The sequence below is a fragment of the Furipterus horrens genome, unplaced genomic scaffold, assembly GCF_987537825.1.
Source record: "Furipterus horrens unplaced genomic scaffold, mFurHor1.1.pri manual_scaffold_3, whole genome shotgun sequence".
Lineage (NCBI taxonomy): Eukaryota > Metazoa > Chordata > Mammalia > Chiroptera > Furipteridae > Furipterus > Furipterus horrens.
Window position 1 is genome coordinate 163,666,134 of NW_028327173.1, and position 21,471 is coordinate 163,687,604.

The window sequence follows — 21,471 nt, forward strand, 5'->3', positions numbered from 1 at the left end:
GGAGATATAAGTGGCCCAGGTCATCGCATCCTTGCTAACACTAACACTGAGTCTGTTTTGTTGTCTTAAAAAAAAAAAAAAAAAAAAGCTCATATTGTCAATGTCACTTTGTCGCTTACCATATTCTCAGAACAAAAAATTAGAAAAAGAACAGAAGACATGATCAAATATATGTTTTATAAAAGGCTTAATTAAGCACAAGTGGAAAACTAATACTAGCTTTATGTATATTATCAGAGTTACTCAAATGTATGGTTAAAATAACTTCAAAATTGTCACTTGCAAGGTCACATACTTTACTAAGTAAAAAGTAGTATTAAAAAAAAAAAAGCCAAGATTTGTCAGTATTCAGAAGTCTGAAAAAATTATTGTTTAGCTTTTTAAAAAGAGCACATTTCAAGAGAATCCTCGACTCTCCCTAGATTCATTGCCAAATGATTCACAACTAAAGTATTTCTGAGATATGGGAGTATGTGACAAAGTTAAAAAAAAAATCAAGTCTACTAAAGAAGGTGTGTTTTAAAAAGGAAATGGGGGAGCGAGGAAATTATATATTAAAATACATAAAGCAATTTTACTAATAATTACCTATTAATTAAAAATATTTTCTAAATGACCAAAAAAAATCGAAACAAAATAAAACTTGGTAGTTGAAGATAAAAATACTCACCTATTAGCTATACCAGTGGAGAAGATTTCAAGAACTCTAGAAAATTCTAGATTTCTTATATTAATGTATATTTCTTATATTAATATAAAATGCACAAAAATTGCAAAAACAAAGCTAATATTGCTTTGGATGTACAAATGATGCACATATTTCTGAAGACTTTAGTGGACATTAAAGAACATGAATAGAAAAATTAAATTAGTCCATCTCTTCTTAAGTCCAAATTCACTATATTAACATTAGCTCATCATGCCATTTTCCAAATTCATTGATGCGGTCCTGAAAAATTTAAATTAATCAGTATAGATGGGGAAAAAATAGCTTATGTTTTACCACACATTAGCCTTATCAGTTGAAATAGTAAGATTTTTCTGGAAAATATGCTCATCTCTTTGCTTTCAATAGTGTATTTCAGCACTCAACTGGAATTTGTGCCAAGAGATAGAGGCATTCATCACCAAACCTGTATCACAATAAAAGATGTTGTTATTTAACAAATTGATGGGTGCCCACCAAAAAACTGTTCACTTGTTAACTTTTCAGAGGCAGATTTTTAAATTTTAGTTTCGTCAGTGAAATTTCAGCAATTTCTTAAAGGTATTAACTTTATTAACCTGCAACAATCATCATTTAAAAACACTATATAAAAACTGTCAGCCCTGGCTGGGTGGCTCAGGTGGCTGGAGCATTCCTGTCGCACCAGAAGGTTGTGGGTTCATTCCCCAGTTGGGGCGTGTATGGGAGGCAACTGATCGATGCTTCTCTCTCGTACCCATGTTTCTTTCTCTCTCCCTGCCTCTCTCTCTCTCAAATCAGTAAACAAATTGTCAGGTGAGGATTAAAAACAAAAAACAAACAAACAAAAAAACCCCATCAACAACAAAAAACCTGTCACAATGCCTCAGAAACAAAGTTTACATGTTGCTCAAAATTATCTCTGACAGTGGCAAGATTTAATGCTTTGAACTACTCTCCACAGAGTGGTGATATAACTCAAGCTATTAATATAACACAAAATAATAAACATTGCTCTTGAAATAAAGCAAACTATTTACCTATTTACAATTTTTGGAAAAGGTCTCCTATAAAAATAATTTTGTTTTCTACGTATTTCCCTGCCATGAGAATGTTAACACTATCTAGATTTTCCTCAAACATCCAAAGTTAAAAGGGTATATAGCATTCCATTTTAGCTGAAACATTCCTTCACACAGTCAACAAATTTTTTCAAGGCACTCGAAGAACTCTCAAGGACACTAAAAAAATGTTCATCTTGTCTACTGATCCTTTAGGCACATTTCCCCTCAAACGTTTCTAAATTGAACATTGTTATAACTGTTTCGCCTTCATTTTCCATGATAGAGTCCTTAAGTTATTTTTCTTTTATTTGGAGCCACTCCTTCATTTTCAACTTGCTGAGCAGGCAGCCTTTTGGTTTCCATGGAAACCAAATTCCTGCGGCTGTGTGTAGGCATTCTTTTTCCACTAATCTAGAAGATGAAGCAGAGAAGAGAAAATAGTTTAACATGTTTACAACATATTTATATACAGCCAACTCTGTATTATTACTACATGCATTATTTTCTTTGTAAATGGTCCTTTACATATTTTTAATCCCTAGCCACCTGGCTGCTTCTAAATGAGCTTTAATTTGACAAAGTTTTAAAGTACTAAATTTTCAAGTAACGATCAAGAAAGGGGATAGAGCAGAGTAGATGAAGAGAAGCTAAGGGGAAACCACTCTGTGTTAAATCTGGAAGAGATTGAAATGTTAAATTAGAAAATAAGGGAATCCTAGGCCTTTTTAGCAATGTGTCTGCAGTAACAAAGCTGAATGGCAGGAGAGAGGAAGAAATGAAAACAATGAAAGGAGGGAAAGGAAATACAAAAAGGTCAGAGCTGATAAAGAAAAGGGAGAAATTATAAAATGGAGAGAGACAGAGCAAGAAAAACAGAAGAGTACAAAGAGAAGAAGGGAAAAAAGAATAAATGTGAAAGAAAGGGAAAAGAGAAAAAAGCCCAAGTTAGAAAAAATTGAAGAGTTGAGAGAGAAGACGAAAGAAAGAAAGGGAAAAAAAGAAGAATTTGGAAGGAGACCACAGAGGATGAAAAAAGAAAGAAGGGAAATAGGGAAAGAAACTTTGTTGGAGTGCAGCCTCTACTTTAATGTCTACTGTTCTTCAGTGCAAGTTGATATGCATCCCCACTTCCCAGCCCACTGTCTAGAGAAGAGAGAAGGTATATTCTTAAGATACAATTTCTTGCTAATTACAGTCATGCTGAAGATGAGATCTGGAAATGCTATCATCACCTTGGCCACCAAGAGAGCACAAAGTTTTAAAATGGGTTAATGGAGAAAGCATGGCCTCACAGAGGACCAAAACTTTTCAGCCTGAAACCACTTCCCCACAACCTGTCCATATATCTGCCTCTATTTTCCCTAGCCACCCTGTACCCTTCACATCTTGTCTAGTGAATCTAGACCTTGAACTGACGGGTGTTATTGTACCTCCGAGCACTCTCTCTCATATTCCTAAATACAACAGACATATTACTAGCATTGCTCTTAAGGCTCACTAGGATAAGTGAGACCCCAGCTTCTCTCACTTAATATTTTATCTCTTTAGAGGCGTTTTTTTGGTTTACAATTAGATGACTAGAAAAGACAAAGCTGAGTTGGGATTTGAGTCTGCCAGTCAGTCTGAATGTGATCCACTTTTGTAACATACTGACTAGAAAAGTGCTATGGTTTTTAGATTATCTAGACCACTCCCCACGCAGTTGGCATTTACTATAAAAGTCTACCAACCACATTAATTATATCTACTATATCACTAAGGAAAGCAAGCATTTTGAAATGTCCACTGTAAGATTGTGTGTGTGTGTGTTAATGTTTATTACAGAAATGATGAAGGAGAAAAGGGATAGGCACAGAGTCATTGCTAAAGGACTAGAAGCAGAAGTCAGGAGTAGCACAGGAAGCAAATGGGATCCTACTATGAAGCTTTGTTCTATGCAGAAGGAGGCAGAGGTAGGCTCTACCACGGTACTCTCAGGGTTTTGATACCTAAGGCACTACACAAAGATGAGATATCAATGCAAATGGACTAGAAACTAAGGGATCACATTACAGGCAAAAACATTTGTTATATGAGTTTTTACACCATGAAATATATAGATGATTTCTGTTTCATACAGTGTCTTACTTCCCCGAGTTTCCCGAGGCTTTGGTCTTTTCCTATTGCTGCTAAGGCTAGAATCTGTGCTTACCTTGGTTGGACTAGAAAGCCCCATTCCTACGGCCTAACTGGAGGAACTAGGGAGAAAGGTGGGGTGATTCCCACCAGATGTAGTGCTAGATTGTAGGGCAGTGTGTCAGAGATCACCAAAAACTTTCCATGGGCTTGGGGAACACATCAAAGGAAGCATAAGTTATCTAATTTCTACTGTACCTAATGCAGGTTGTAAAAAAGCTGAGCCCTGAAAAATCTCACTAAGTATTTGTCCCTCAATGCATGAAGTATCTTAAAAAATACAAATGAACAAAGTGCTCAGCAGTATACATATAATTGAATTGTTTAACTTTATATTTATGTGGCCAAACCCTAAACATACAGAATTGTGTGAAGGTATTAAACTACTGAGTCTCACTAAAAAGGAGTAAGCCACTCCACAGAGAATAATGTTATAGGTGAGAAACTATAATCAGAGTTTCTAAATTAAAAGGAATTCATAAAAAACATAAATCCTCGACGAACTGTTTTCAATGATTATTTTTAGGTTAAGAAAATTGTGCCTTAGAAGGTTATAAAAATCATAACTTATCTTACATGTAAACTGGCACTAGGCAACCAGAAGTTTAGATAAATGGTTTAAAATGCTAACAACTAACTTTCTCCATTCTTTCATTTATAGCAACTAGTTAATAACATTTATACATTTTCTTAGACAAAGTGAACTAAGACTGGGCAAGGAATTCTCCTTTCTAAAAGGATCCTCCCAAAGAGTAACATTAAAAAACTGAAAACATAAAAGACTCCATTCATTAAGTTATTCGAAAAACTTCAGCATTTGCATTTCAGCTATTTTTCAAAGGACTTGAGTACATTTCCTCAAAAAAAGAAAAAAAGAATGAAAACGTATCCATATAATACATAAGTGATGTATGTTCTGGGGCACACATGTTGAGAAGAGTATAGAACTCAGACAATGATTTTGACTCAAATATTTTTGGCAACAGGGAAGGAAAATACACTGTTTTTCTGTTTCCTGAACATTCAGATTCAGATACATAGAAAACAAAACTTTTACAACTGAACTCAAACTGGAATTCTTTCATGATTTAAAGAATGAGTGACATGGTGAAGAGTACTTCTAGTCATGGCCTTACAGAAAGTTTCAGAGAGAGGAAAAACATTCAGCTGCTTTTCTGGGAAGGACTCTATAAAGAGAGTAACATTTATTATAACTGAATAAATACTGAGTTATACAATACTTAGCAAAGCACAATATAATCTTTAACATTTTATTGTACTTTTATTAAGCACTGCATTCCCTAATTACTAACACTAGTTTTATATTTTTCTATATCCTACTTATCAATTTTTAATCATATCATAATTTTATTATGTTTTCTTCTGTAAATTGCCTCAAACACTTAATGAAATAGAGCAGTCTCATAAACAAAAATTTACAAAAAACATAACTTTGCTTTTCATAGGAACAAGGAATTTAACCATGTGGATGCTTTACTTATGCCACCACTAGGCAAGATTGTAGAATTTTCTTTTTTTCCTTTCTTTATTTTTCTTTAAGTATATTTTATTGATTATACTGTTAAAGTTGTCCCAATTGTTTTTCTCTTTGCTCCCCTCCACCCAGTAGGTACCCCCCTTACCTCCAGAAATCCCGCCCCCCTTAGTTCATGTCCAGGGATCAGGCATGTAAGTTCTTTGGCTTTACCCTTTCCTATACTATTCTTAACTTCCCCCTGTCTATTTTGTACCTACCAATTACGCTTCTTACTCCCTGCACCATTTCCCCATTTCTCCATTTCTCTCCCATCCCTCTCCCAGATGACAACCCTCCAAATGATCCCCATACCTATGATTCGGTTTCTATTTTGGTTGTTTGCTTAGTTTGTTTTTGTTTTTATTTTTTAGATTCTTTTGTTGATTGTTCATAGTTTTGATCTTTTTTTCTTAAACAAGTCCCTTTAACATTTCATATACATAGTATTATGTTCTAGACACCCCTGTGATAGGTGAAAATCTGCGAAGTAGGAACCTTACATTTATTTTAGTATTTATATATATTTTAAGGCTTTATAAACCCTTACCACACACTTAGAAACCGTTCCCACTCCCTTATTAACCTTTTCCACACTTTTATAAACACTACAGGTACTTCTGTTCTTAAACATATTCTACATTCTTAAACCTACATAACTTTAACAACATGCGTATACAGTACTACAAAATAACACATTACAGTGAAAAATCCGCGATAAATAATTAAATATAATATTTAAAAAAATCCCACGATACAGTGAGGCCGTGATAAGTAAACTGTGATATAGAGAGGGACTACTGTAATAATGGCTTGGTGATAATGAACTCCTTTAGCTTTACCCTGTCTGGGAAGCACTTTATCTGCCCTTCCATTCTAAATGACAGCTTTGCTGGATAGTCATTTTGGTTGTAGGACCTTGTTTTTCATCACTTAGAATATTTTTTGCCAGTCCCTTCTTGCTTGAAAAATTTCTTTTGAGAAACCAGCTGGTAGTCTTATAGGAACCCCCTTTTAGGTAACTCTCTTCTTTTCTCTTGCTGCTTTTACGATTCTCTGTCTTTAACATTTGGAATTTTAATTATGATGTGTCTCGGTGTGGTCCTCTTTGGGTCCATCTTATTTGGGACTCTCTGTGCTTCTTGGACTTGTATGTCCATTTCCTTCACCAAATTAGGAAAGTTTTCCTTCATTATTTTCTCACATAAGTTTTCAATTTCTTGTTCTTCCTCTTCTCCTTCTGGCACCCCTATGATTTGGATGTTGGTACATTTGAAGTTGTCTCAGAGGTTCCTAAGCCTCTCCCTGTTTTTCTTAATTCTTGTTTCCTCCTTTTGTTCTGGTTGACTGTTTATTTCTTCCTTATGCTCCAAATTGTTGATCTGAATCCTGGCTTCCTTCCCGTCACCATTGGTTTCGTGTGGATTTTCCTTAGTTTCACTTAGCATAGCCTTCATTTCTTCCCTTACTCAATAATGTCTGTCAAGTCTGTGAGCATCATTATCACCAGTGTTTTGAACTCTGTGTCTGTTAGGTTGGCTAACCTCAATGCTTAGTTCTCCCACTGGAACCTTGATCTGCTCCCTCTTTTGGGCTATACTTCTCTGTTTCCTCAACTTGACAGCTTCCTGTGTTTGCCTCTGTGTTTTAGGTAGAGTTGTTGCACCTGTTACGTTATAAGGGGCGGAGCCTTAGGTATTTGTCAGTGCCGGGTGACCCGTTTCACCACGATGTAGCACTGTATGTGGGGGAGGGGGTGTAGCACTGTATGTGAGGGAGGGGATGTAGCACTGTATGTGAGGGAGGGGTCAGAGAGGGAACAAGTCTTCTTGCTCAGCACTTGCCTCTTTTCCAGGCACTTCTCCTGCTTCCCATATGGGTCTGGCATACCTCCAGCTATTGCCCTGGTTGTGTTCCCAGCGTGAGTAGGTTTGTGGACATTCTAGGACCGTGGGGGCCTTCTAAACAAATGGATTCTGTCGAGAGACTGGCGGTTTCTTCTGCCACCCCAACCCCCACTGGTTTTCACAGTTAGAAGCAATGACACTTTATTTTCTCTGGCGCAGGGACTGTGAGCTGTGTGGTCTAGTCTGGGGCTGGGATCACTCCCCAGGTGTCCCTCATGCCGTTTATAATATGTGACTGCGCTTTCCACTGGCCAGCTACAGTCACTTCCTTGCCGCTGCCAGCACACTGTGTCCTCTCCACCTCAGCTCTGCCCCTCCTTCCTGTCCAGATGAGTATTAGTTCTGGTTGTTTTTAGTTTTGAGGTAGCTGTATTTCTTCTATGGTTGTGGAGGGAGGCGAAGAGTGTCTACTTACGCTTCCATCTTGGCTGGAAGTCCTACAATTTTCTTTAGTTGACTTATAAATCTTACAAAAAATAGAAAGTTTCACTGACATAATAGCTGAACTCAGTAAGCATACAAGTTTATCTATCCTTCCTATGGATATCGTTTTTACACTGGTGTTATGATTAATATGGTGAATGTGGACATCAGATTGAAATACTATATACCAGCGAAACAGATTAATAATAAACAACGAATGGAATGTTTAATTTATAAAAAGATCTTACCTTTTGTTGTGCTTTGGGACCTAGTGACCTAGGTGGAAAAGTACAAGGTATTCTTCCGTGACGGATATGGTACGGTAACAACAGACTGGGATCTAATGGAACCCAGGGAACTGAGAGACTGGAAGGTACACCAGGGAGGCTACAATGTGTTTTATGCAAATTGTATGCTGTCCTAGTGACTTTTCCATCAGAGGTCTTGTAGATCAGGAGTGAAGAATCTTCTGCTGCATGAGACAACAAGTAGGAACCCTCCTGCAAGCTAAAGCCACACAATGAAACTCAACTCAATGCGTCAATTTCAAAAGCATTTTCTTAATCATTGTCTATGAGTAAAATCAAAAACAATATCAGAATGGAGTACCACCTCTAAAAGTAATTTTATGACCAAATAAGATTTAAGAAGTCTTTTAAACTATTTTCATGTCTTTTAGGCAACTAATTTTGATTCTTATCCCAAAGTTCAGGATATATGATTATGATTATTTTCTTTTTACTGTCATACCAGCCAACTTCTGAGTTTTCAATTATTTAATGGGAAACAAATAGTCTGCCTAATTCTCTAATCCATGGACAACATACATTTATACTGAAAAGCATGTCATGAATATACATTCGTATCATTCTTATACAGAACATTTTAATTCATTCAACAAACAGTGCATCTACTTTGTAACTAGTCATAGGTAAACAGAGATACAGAAGTGAATATGACACATTCACTCACTAGATCGAGTAGTTTAAAGGTAGCAGAAACAGTCTATAGAACAATCACAATACAATGAGGTGCTAGAAAAATAATAGTAACAATAACAGCTGATAGGTATTGAATGTTTATCATGAGTTAACTATTGTACTGCTTATATCCATTTTATTATTAAACCGTCCACAACAAACCTTCAGTGCATAATATAATTATTAAACAGAAATTAGACATGATAAGCAATATGCCCAAAGTTCTCAGTGCAAAGCTTGGATACAAAATCAGACAAACGTCACAGACCATACCCTTAATCATAATTCTCACCATCATAATAATAAGTTCTGTCAAACATCAAATATACATCTTCCTTTTTTCCTTAGAAAGTTTTTAAGGAATTAAGTGTATTAAAATAAAGAACTAAAAGAATATGATTAATATACTGTACTCTCTTAGGATGTAATACTCCTAGCTCAAAGGTGCTAAGGAGAACATCAGTTCTTTACCACAATATATCATTAAAAATAAGAATTAATCATACTTTAGTTATATGTATCTGCCTACAAACCTGGTAAGTTACTTTCCATTAATTTTTTTTTTATCCTCACCCAAAGACATTTTTTCATTCTTTTAGAAAGAGAAAGGGAGAGAGAGAAACATCGATGCGAGAGAGAAGCACCAACTGGTTGAGTCCTGTACGCACTTAGCCCAGAGATCGAATGCGCCCGGACCATGGTTCATATGAGCTCCAATGTGTGGATCAAACCTGCAACCCAGGTATGTGCCCTGACTGGGAATCAAATCCACAGCCTTTTGGTTATGACACAATGCTCCAGCCAACGGATCCACACTGGCCAGGGCTTTCTCATTAATTTTTTAAGTAGAAAAGTAATAGGTGTGGACAAAGGAAGTACAGAAAATTATTCTTACCCTCTGAAGAATTTCTTTCCCAAACAATTACTTTTATATTTAAATATAAGGAAATGACTAGTTGATTTGGTAGTAGGAATAAATAACATTTAAAAAATTGATCTTTCAATAAAAATCATATAGTTAACTTTACTAAAAATAAAGGTGGCTTTGATTAACAGAAAGAATTCATAAAGAACAAGATAGATGCTCCAAAGAAGAGTATCTTAAAAGTGCCACAAAAGTGCAATGTACATGGTGAATAAATGGCCTCCCGAAAACGCTCATGTCCTAAACCCTAGATTCTGTAAATATTACATTACATGGCAAAGGGGAATGAAAATGGAATTCAGGTTTCCTAATCAGCTGATATTAAAATAGTTAAGTTTTTCCTGGATTATCTTAGTGGGTTCACTGTAATCATAAGAGTCACTATATGTACAAAAGGGAGGCAGAAGAGACTTAGAGACTGACTGCAGAAGAGGTCAGAAATGATGTGATATGAGGAGGACTCCACTCACATTTGAAACTGTTGAAAAAAAATTTTTTTAAATTAATCTTCACCTGAGGATATATTTACTGATTTTAAAGAGAAAGAATGGGGGCGGGGCGGGAGGGGAGGGAGGGAAAGGGGAGAGAGAGAGAGAGAGAGAGAGAGAGAGAGAGAGAGAGAGAGAGAGAGAGAGAGATGCGATGCGCCCTGGCTGGGTATCAAATGCACAAACTAGGTATTTGTCCTGACAAGGAATTGAATCTGCAAGCTTTTGGTATACAAGATGACACTCCAATCAACTGAGCCACCCAACCAGGCCTTGCCTTTGAAACTTTGAAGATGGAGGGTAAGGCATGAGCCAAGGAATGCACATGGCTTCTAAAATATATAAAAGTCAAGAAAACAGACCATACACAGTCTTACAAAAAATAATGCAGCCCTGCTGATACCTTGATTTTATCATAGGGAGATCTGTTAAAGACTTCTGACTTATAGAACTGCATGATAATATACAGTATTCCTTCACTTATCGTCGGTATTATGTTCTAGACCCCCTGCGATAGGCGAAAATCTGTGAAGTAGGAACCTTACATTTATTTTAGTATTTATATATATTTTAAGGCTTTATAAACCCTTCCCACACACTTAGAAACTGTTCCTACTCCCTTATTAACCTTTTTCACGCTTTTATAAACACTACTTACGTTCTTAAACATATTCTACACTCTTAAACCTACGTAACTTTAGCAACATACATACACAGTACTGTAAAATCCCGTGACATAGTGAAAAATCCGCGATAAATAATTAAGTATATTTTTAAAAATCCCACGATACAGTGAGGCCATGATAAGTGAGTCGCAATATACAGAGGGACTACTGTATTTTTGTTCAACAACACTAATTTTGTGGTGATTTGTTATAGCTGCAGTCAAAAACTAATACACAAAGATATTGATAACAACACTTCAAAAAGCATTTGGAAAATTTCATGTAGAAGCATGTGTTTTACATGAAGAACAGAATATATAAAATAAAATCCTTCCAAAAAAAAATCACAGAATATCAGACCTGAGAAGTATCTAGGAAATTAGTGAACTCAACACCATCATTTTATAAATAAGAAAACTTATATCCAGTTGCATAATAAATAGGAGAGTTGGAACTTTGAGATTTCAGACCAGACTCTTGAATTGTTTTTTAGTTTATGTTTTGGTAAGGGCACCTCAAAAGAAACACAAAGGTTCATATAACAAGTGCACATATTTAGTTTGATAAATGATCAGGTGGAGAATCTATATTCTAAGATTTGTCATGGACCTAATGACTTCTGATCACTAGCTCTATGTTGCTTCCTTACCCTGAAAATGTGAACCATATAGCTATGGTAGGCTGAATAATGGTCACCCAGCATGTCCACATCCTAATTTCCAGAACTGTTAATGTTAGCTTTAATGGCTTCGCAAATATGTATGGACACTATGTGACAACAGAAGCAGAAATCTGAGTGATGTGCTTTGAAGATGGAAGAAGGGGGCACAAGTCAAGGGTTACAGGTAACCACCAGAAGCTGAAATGAAGGCAAGGAAGTGACTTTCCTCTCAGAGGCTCCAAAAGGAACCAGTCCTGCTGACATGAGCTTAGTCCAATGAAACATGATTTCAGACTTTTGATTTACAGAACTATAAGAGAATAAATCTGTGTTGTTTTAAACCACTAAGTCTGTGGTAATTTGTTACAGTGGCAACAGGAAACCAATACAATTAAGACTTACAGAAAAGTGTAAATCATATTATCTTTTTAGTTAATTTTCATAATTTCAGCTTTTACACCAAAAATAAATCTTGCCTTTCTAGGTTATATCCCATTTATTCATAACAGCATATATTCAAAGTTCCTATGAATTTTTACCCAAGAAAATAAAAAATATCAATGAAACTATCCAAAAAATACTTACCTACTTAATTTCTTTAGAATGTGTTGGAGGATATTAAATAAACTTGAAATCCTATAAAACAGAAGAAATTCATGTAAAAATAAATAACAACAACAAAACCCTTACTCTTAACAATTATAGCTCTTCAGGAAGAGAAATGCCCTCAATAACAAAATTAAAAAATAGCTGAAATAGTGTAAAACACAGAACACCAAAATTTATCTTTAATTAGATTAAATTATAATATTTAATTTTTGCCATTTCCTGAGTTTTCCTCAAAATCATCAAGTATTGGCCTGTGTAAGAGCACAAAATAAACTTTCTTACTTGAGTGCTGAAACTTTTTCTTTTAATTCTTCTGAGGTAATTTCTTCTAGCAGGAAAAGCTTTGAAGTAAATGCATCGATATGACCTAAAATAAAATATCAAACTTAAAAACAATTACAGTAATAAAAAAACAAAAAACAAGTTATCTAGTTTCTTTAAAGATTTTTTATAAATTGTAATAACTGTAAATGAACTTTACATTCCAAAAGAGTTGTAAGTTTATTAAGTAAAGCTGTATTTTAAAATGACATAAAAAGTCATAAGAATTATGTATTAATTCTAAAAAATGTGCTGAATGTAAAAAAGGTTACACGTCCACACCAAAAAAAAAGTATATACATATACATATATATATATATATATATATATATATATATATATATGTTTCTAATTGCTGTGAACGTTGAATTTTTACAGAGATTAAATTTTTAGAGAAATACATACCTATTATCAAAGTAAATGGATAAAGTCAAATTTCATCTGTGCATGCTCTACACATCTCTAAGACATACTTGATTCTTAAGATGAAAATTAGATTATAAAAGCCAGCTTAATTATTTATAATAGCCAACATAGGAAAACAACCTAAGTGTCTATCAACAGATAAATGGATAAAGAAGATTTGGTATGTATATACAATGGGATATTATTCAGCCATGAGAAAGAAGGAAATTCTGCTATTTATGACAAAAGAGATATACCCTGAGGACATTATGCTAATTGAAATGAGTCAGACCAAAACAAATACTGCACAGTATCACTTATGTAGGAAATCTAAATTTTAAAAAAGTCAGTCTCATAGAAACAGAGTAGAAAAGTGATTTTCGGGGACAGGGGAATGAGGAAAATAGTTACAGGTTGGTAAAAGGGTACAACTTTCACCTGTAAGATGAATAAGGTCTGAGGATCTAATGTATAAATGGTGATTATAGTTGATAACACTGTACTGTATAATTAAAATTTGACAGAGTAGAACTTAAATGTTCTCATTAAAAAATATAAATATAAATATGTGAGGTGGTGTGTTAATTAACAAATGGGAGAAATCATTTCACAACATATACATATATCAAATCACCATGAAATAGAGTTTCAATGTCTTACTATTTTGTCAGTTATACCTCAATAAAGCTGAAAAGATCTGGCTTATTTTTAATTAAAGCACACCATGAGATTTCTTGTGGTTAAAAAAAATCAGGTCAGCTCAAAGTTTTACTTTTTCACAAATATGACATAGTAGTAGAAATCCAAAAAACAAAACAGCAAATTCCGAAGACGATGCTTCCATTTTAAAAAGTGGTGTGTAGGTTCCACAACACAACAGGCTGAGACCCAACACTGAGACACCGAAATGTACAGAGGAAGAGTGACACGAACACCCCAGGGAAACGTCAGACAGTCAAGCCAATACAAACAACAGGCTACAGCACCATGGTTAAAAACGTCAATTTGCTTTTTATGAGTGTAATTCCCCCAAATACTGAAAATAATAGTTTTTGTTTTTGTTACAGAAACAGGGGAGTCCAAAAATCCCCAGAGTTTGCTGCTGGGGGATGGGGAGAAGGAAGCAGCTTTTCAGAATGCCTCCACATGCCTGAGGCCAGTGGCTAGTGTCTTTTTTTATGCAAAATGGCTTTAATGCATCCAAAGCCTCAGGTAGATGGGAGGAGTCTTGAACCGGGGGACGGTATGGAAAGCACACAGAGCCTACGTAAGGGTCTGTGAATGGTCAGAACGGTTTGCAACGCCCACTGCGTCAGATGACGCAGTCAGGGATATATAAGCAGCTGTGGACATTTTAGCTCGCTCTCTTTCACGCTCACGCGCTCGGTCTGGGGCTCTCGCTCTCTCGCTCTCTTGTGTGCTCCCTCCACGTGGCTTGGTAAAGAGGCCTTCTCCATGTGACTCGGAGAAGGGGTCTCCAGGCTGCTTTAAGAGGCTCGTGCCATGCGGTTTTGAGGAGAGGAGATCCATGCGATTTGCAGGAAGAAGGCAGTTTGCAAGGAGGCTGAGAATCCAGGCGGTCCTGCATTGAGAGCTGGAGGGCACCACAGCACAGAAAGGACCTCCCCAATCAGAATTGAGTGATTGGCAGCTGCTGGTAAAGCTGAACTGTGTTTGGAAAGTAGGGAAGCGGTTTCTCTAACTTTTCTAAAACTAGCCTGGTTTGGTAGGGGGGGAGGCAAGGATATGTGTTTAAGGGTGTTTTAAAGAACATAAGACTTAACAACAGAAATCCGCAAATAACTAAATCTATATAACTGTTAAATAAACTATTCTTTTTCTTTTCACTAAACTCTGGTATTGAGAGTTATAATTTTGGCGGCGGGCAATCGGGCCCCTAACTAAAGAGCCCGTGGGTTTGTTTTCAACTGGAGCAGCCCAGGGGTTCTGTAACATTTTTACTTTTTTAACTTTCAATATTTAGTTACCAAAATACATTACCTAAAAAGCCAATGACAATCACTGGGAAAAAACTGCACATAATTTAATATCTCATTTTCACATCTAGCCTTCTTTCATTTGCTTTGTGCTCATAAAAAGAATCAGAAACATTTTTACTAGATGTTTTTCTTCAAGGACAACAAATCCATTTTTCCCATAATATTTGTTATTTTCTATACTAAGTTTTAGTTTCCCCTCTGCATTTCTAACACTCATCACAGAACTACATTTCTAATAACAAAGGCACATTTTAATGGTTTAATAACTGTAGAAAGGGAATATTAAATACAATAAAATATTTTTAGACATTTACTAAATATGCCTTTGAAGAGACTAACAGTTCTTACTTTTTAAAGAAATCTTAATTAAAATTATGTATTATAGTGTACATCAAATATGGTCAGAAATAACTACAGAGAATTCCATAGTAAGTGTTATGAGGGCCTACCCTTTCTCCTATACTCCCTCCCTGTTGCAACATTTTTCTTAAAAGAGTAATATAACAATATTTTTAAAAAACTCAAAACCCATAGATGCTTTAAAAACAGCATTTAAAAACATATTTACCCACACACAAAACTCAACCACACAACAATACAATGTAAGTTGCTCACCAAACAGTTGTCAAATAAACCAAATACACCACCCCATTACAGTAAAATGAATGGCTTACAAGTGGGTAAGACTGCTGAGGATAAACAACACAAAGGGCAATGATTACTTAGAACTTTTAAGAATTCTTTAGATGAAGTAAGTCATATAGATGATGGCAGTTTTATATGTTAAACTGTAAATTTAATAAAAGACAACCTTTAAACTGTCATTATTTGCAGATGACATGATACTGTATATAGAGAACCCTAAAGATTCCACCAAAAAAATACCAGAAGTAATGAATGAATTTAGTAAAGTAGGACACAAAATTATTATTCAGAAATCAATTGCATTTTTATACAGCAATGATGATCAGAAAGAGAAACTAAGAAACAATCTCATTTACAACTGCAACAACAACAAAAAAATGAGGTACCTAGGAATAAATTTAACCAAGGAGGTAAAAGACCTGTGGAAAATTTTAAGATACTGAAGGAAGAAACTGAAGAAGATACAAATAAGTGGAAGCATATATCATGTTCATGAAATGGAAAAATTAACACCATTAAAATGTCCATACTACCCAAACCAATCTACAGATTCAATGCAATCCCTATTAAAATACCACATGCATTTTTCACAGAACTACTGCAAAACAAATCATCCTAAAATTTATATGGAATCACAGAAGACCCCAAATAGCCTCAGCAATCTTGAGAAAGAACAATGTTGAAGGTACTATGCAAACTGATATCAAACTATACTACAATGCCACAGTAATCAAAACAGCATGATACTTGCATAAAAACAGACATATAGGCCAAAGGAACAGAATAGAGAGCCCAGAAATAAACCCACACCTGTATGGTTAATTAGTAATTGACAAAGGAGGCAAGACCATATAGTGGGATAAAGACAGTCTATTCAATAAATGGTGTTGGGAAAATCGGACAAGAAAAAGGAAAAAGAAAGAAAACAGACCACCTTCTTACACCATACACAAAGTAAACTCAAAATGGATCAAAGACTCCAAGGTATGACTCGAAACCATCAAACTCCCAGAAGAAAACATAGGCAGTAAAATCTATATTTCTTATAAGAATATTTTTTCTGATATGTCTCCTTGGGCAAGGAAAACAAAAGAAAAACTAACAAATGGTACTATATCAAACTAAAAAAGTTTTTGGTCAGTAAAGGAAACCATCAGCAAAACAAAAAGAAAACCTACTGAAGGGAAGAACATATATTCGCCAATGATACATCTGATAAGGGGCTAATATCCAAAATTTAAAAGAACTCAGACGATTTAACATCAAAAACAACCAATCAACCGATTTAAAAAGTGGCAGAAGACCTAAATAAACACTTCTCCAAGGAAGACTTACAGATGGCCAATAGAGATATGAAAAGATGCTCAATGTCACTAATCATCAGAGAAATGCAAATCGAAACCACAATGAGACACCACCCCACATCTACCAGAATGGCTATCATCAGTAAATCAACAAACAAGTGTTGGTAAGGTTGTGGAGAAAAGGGAACACTACTGCGCTGTTGGTGGAAATACAGATTGGTGCAGCCACTGTGGAAAACAGTATGAAAATTCTTCTAAAAATTATAAATGAAACTGCCTTATGACCCAGAGATTCCACTTCTAGGAATATATCTGAAGAAACCTAAGATAATAATTTGAAAGAAAATATGCACCCCTATGTTCACTGCAGCATTATTTACAATAGCCAAGATATGAAAGCATCCCAAGTGCCCATCAATAGATGAGAAGGTAAAAAAGCTGTGGTACATATATACAATTGAATATTACTAGGCCATAAAAAAAGAAATAAAATTTTATCTTTTGCGATAGCGTGAATGAACCTAGAGGGTATTATATACTAAGTGAAATAAGTCAGACAGAGAAAGACAATACCATATGATTTCACGTATATGTGAAATCTAATGAATAAAGTAAACAAAATAGAAACAGACACAGAGAACAGACTGACAGCTGTCAGAGGGAAGGGGTCTGGGGCTGGGTGAAAAAGATGAAGGAATTAAACAGCACAAATTGGTAGTTCCAGAACAGTCACAGAGACGTGTACAGTCAATAACACCATGATAGCTATGTGTGGGGCCAGGTGGGTACCTGAGGCAGCAGGGGGGCCGCTCTGCAAAGTACATGGTTTTCTAACTACTTTGCTGTACAACTGAAACTAATACAGAATAATAGTGATATAAACTAATTTAAAAATAAAAAACGTTAAGTAAAAATTATTGTAATTCCGAATTTACAGATGAGGTGGTACCACATAATGTACTATATAAAGACAGTTGTCCTGATACTATCATGATACATAAAGATGAATTACTTTGAGTGAATTGTATATCTATGCCATTACATTAAAACTGGTAGTTAAAAATAAAAAACTTTAAATGTTTTAGTCATGAATATCTATTCTCTGTCAGTACTTTTAATTAAAAGGGATTTCAATGATAAGTTTTTCTTTGGTCCTTTCCTAAAGTGGATGTGGATGGCAACTAGTTGGTATTTGGAAGGGCTGTTGGTATGTTTCATGGAAAGAGATCTTTTGGAAGGACACTGAAATGATGGTCGCTGGTTAAAAACCACTGCAATAAGCTTCTGGCACTGCATTATGAAGGGTGAAGAAGGAGCTAGAGTACCACCCAGTAGTGCATTTAGCCACTTCGTTTTTGGGTTAAACAGACAGGATGAATCAATTATCTTATTAATACTCTCACAGACTATGAAGACAAAATATTGGTTAACCAAAATACAGAATAAATTTTCCAGTGGGTAACCTTTCTTTGATTAAGAAAAACACACGCATAACATTGATTATATACCAGGAATTATGTTAAGCACTATGAGAACACAAAGTTTCATCAGATTCTTAAATTGTTTTATTTAACGGGAAGAGAGGATAGGTGTAAAAAGGAACAATAAAGTAGAAAGCAACATGTTATAAGAGTGGTAAAAAATAAAAAAGACAATGCATTGAGAGATCAGAGGAAGAAAACGACTTAATGGAGGGGCAACTTGAGATGGTTAGGAGTGATTGAGATTTGTGGGAATAAGCATATTCCACTGGGAGGGAACAATATCAATAATGATTAGTTATTATCCATGCGAAGTATATTAACAGTACATGAACCCAGATAACACAAATTCAATCCCTGCCTAACTATACACCCCCAAAAGACAACAAAGCACAAAGTAAAAAGAATAGATATTTCATCAATATTTGAGATTTGGAAAACATCATTATGAATTTAAAAACATTTCAAAATATATGCTTAAAGCAACAAAAAAGTACTTTGAAAGAAGCCCATTAGAAAACATCTATATTTTTAGTTACAAGGTAAATCAAAACATTTGCTATCACTAATCCCACACCATTTAACTCTGGAGTAGAAATGGTGTTTTAATAGAAAGGAATGTTAACACAATTACAAAACTGAAAACAAAAAGTAGAAATAGACATTTATAATTGAATTAAGAAGTATGTATTGACTTCCGGTCAAGATGGAGGTGCAGGTGAACACAGCTTGCCTCCTTGCATGACCACATCAAAATTTCAACTAAACTATAGAACAACCATCTCTCAGAACCGTCAGAAGTTGAATTGAATAGAAGTGTGACAACTATGAAATTAAAGAAACCACATCCATCCAGACTGGTAGGAAGGGCAAATACACGGAATGGCCTGGTCTCATATCCATGAGTGGTGGATAAAAATTTGGGAGGGATATTTTTGGAGTGAGGAGTCCCAGACCTACACCAGGCCCCCAGCCCAGGGTTCCAGTGCCAGGAAGATAAGTCCCCATAACTTATGGCTGTAAAAATCAGGAGGGATTGAGTTGGTGGAACCCACACGGACTTACTCACTCATTCCCTCTGAGCTCCAGCACCGGGATAGCAGCTTGAAAAGCACCAGTGGCACAAAGGGAGGAACTGAAGTGTCTGGCATCAAGGTGAGAGCTGGACAACAGCTTTTTCTCAGACAGAAAGGTAGGCAGAGACCACTGTCCCTTTTATGAATCCTCTCCCCACAGAGCCACAGACCTGCCAACAGCAAGCAAGGCTCAACTACAACACAAGGGTATACTCAGCCCACACAAAGGGTGCACCTCAAGTATCCAGCTTGGATGGTAGGGGAGGCTGTGCCACTGGACCCTACAGGACGCCCACTACATTAGGCCACACAGGGAGTCCTAGCATCGCTACCTAATACATAAAAACAAACACAGAGAAGCTGCCAAAATGAGGAGACAAAGAAACATGGCCCAAATGAAAGAACAGATCAGAACTCCAGAAAAAGAACTAAACAAAATGGAGATAAGCAACCTATCAGATGAGTTCAAAACACTGGCTGTAAGGATGTTCATGTTCAAGGAACTTAGTGAGGACCTCAACAGCACAAAAAAGATCCAGTCAGAAATGAAGAATACACTAAATAAAATAAAGAACAATTTACAGAGAAACAAGAGTAGAGTAGATGAAGCCAAGAATCAAGTCAATGATTTGGAACATAAGAAAACAAAAAACAACCAATCAGGTCAACAAGAAGAAAAAAAAATCCAAAATAACAAGAATAGTGGAAGTAGCCTCTGGGATATCTTCAAGTGTTCCAACATTTGCATCATAGGGGTGCCAGAAGGAGAAGAGAAAGAGCAAGAAATTGGAAATCTACTTGAAAAAATAATGAAAGAAAACCTCCCTAATTTCGTGAAGGAAATAAGACATGCAAGTCCAGGAAGCACAGAGAGTCTCAAACAAGATGGATGCGAAGAGGCCCACTCCAAGACACATCATAATTAAAACACCAAAGATTAAAGATAGAGAGAATCTTTTATTAAAAGAAGCAAGAGAAAAGCAGCTAGTTACCTATAGGGGAGTTCCCATAAGACTGTCAGCTAACTTCTCAAAAGAAATCTTGCTGGCTAGAAATCATGAAAAGTGGGAATTTACAGCCAAGATTTGCTCTACCAAGAAAAGCTTTCATTTAGAATCAAAGGGCAGATAAAGAGCTTCCCAGACAAGAAAAAACTAAAAAGAGTTCAGCATCACCAAGCCATTAGTATATGAAATATTAAGGGGACTTATTTAAGAAAATAATAAGATAAAAACTATGAACAATAAAATGGCAATAAATACCTATCAATAATTGAATCTTAAAAAAAAACAACTAAGCAAACAAGAAGAACAGAGACAGAATCATGAAGAGCATTTTGATGGTTGCCAGATATGAGGGGGGTGTTGAGGGACGGGTGAAGAGGTGAGGGGATTAAGAAGTACAAGTAGGTAGTCACAGAATAGCCACGGGGATGTAAAGTACAGTATAGAAAACAGAGCAGCCAAAGAACTTACATGCATGACCCATGGACATGAACAATGGTGTGGGGATTGCCTGAAGGAATGGGGGATGCTGGGTAGAATTGAGACAACTGAAATAGCATAATACAATAAAATATAATTTAAAAAAGAAGTATGTATTTACAAGAGAATGAAAAGAAGAGAACAAAGCCTCTTATATAACTTACCAACATAAAATGAGCAGTTGGAATGCAATAAACTTTCAGTCCATAAGCGACAAAGTTCACTTTCAGTCAGAGCTTCAGCTCCATAACAAGCTTGATATTCCACTTTTGGTAGAACATAAACTGGAAATTGCTGCAATGCAAGGTTGTATTTTTTTCAAAGTTCCATTAATTTACTATTAACAGTACATACATTTGCCTATATAGATTTGCCACTTTCAAAATGCTTTCAAGTAATTTTATTTCATCCTTTCAAATACAGTAGGATCCAGACAGAAAGATAGATGGAACCTTGGTAGATGGAGGCAAGATGTGGATGAATAAGAACCTGAACCACGACCCTCCGACCCATCCCAATCAACATACCTCCCGACATATCTACACACGTGACTTCTGTCAGGGAAGCTTACTAACAGCAGAAACCTTGGAACAGAGCCCATGATACATAACTGCCCAAAGGTTAAAAAATAAATTCTGC

General features: G+C 35.7%; 1 protein-coding gene across 1 annotated transcript in view; it reads right to left on the reverse strand.

The window, feature by feature from the left end:
- Positions 1-881: 881 nt before the first annotated feature.
- The window catches only part of ICE2 (interactor of little elongation complex ELL subunit 2), a 59,830-nt gene continuing 39,240 nt past the window's right edge, over positions 882-21,471 (reverse strand). The window contains exons 12-16 of the mRNA XM_090272020.1: positions 20,997-21,126; positions 12,399-12,483; positions 12,093-12,143; positions 8,037-8,295; positions 882-2,160 (exon numbers count right to left, since the gene is read on the reverse strand). Coding sequence (XP_090128146.1) covers positions 2,038-2,160; positions 8,037-8,295; positions 12,093-12,143; positions 12,399-12,483; positions 20,997-21,126 — 648 coding nt within the window. The 3' untranslated portion in view covers positions 882-2,037. The remainder of the gene's footprint in view (positions 2,161-8,036; positions 8,296-12,092; positions 12,144-12,398; positions 12,484-20,996; positions 21,127-21,471) is intronic.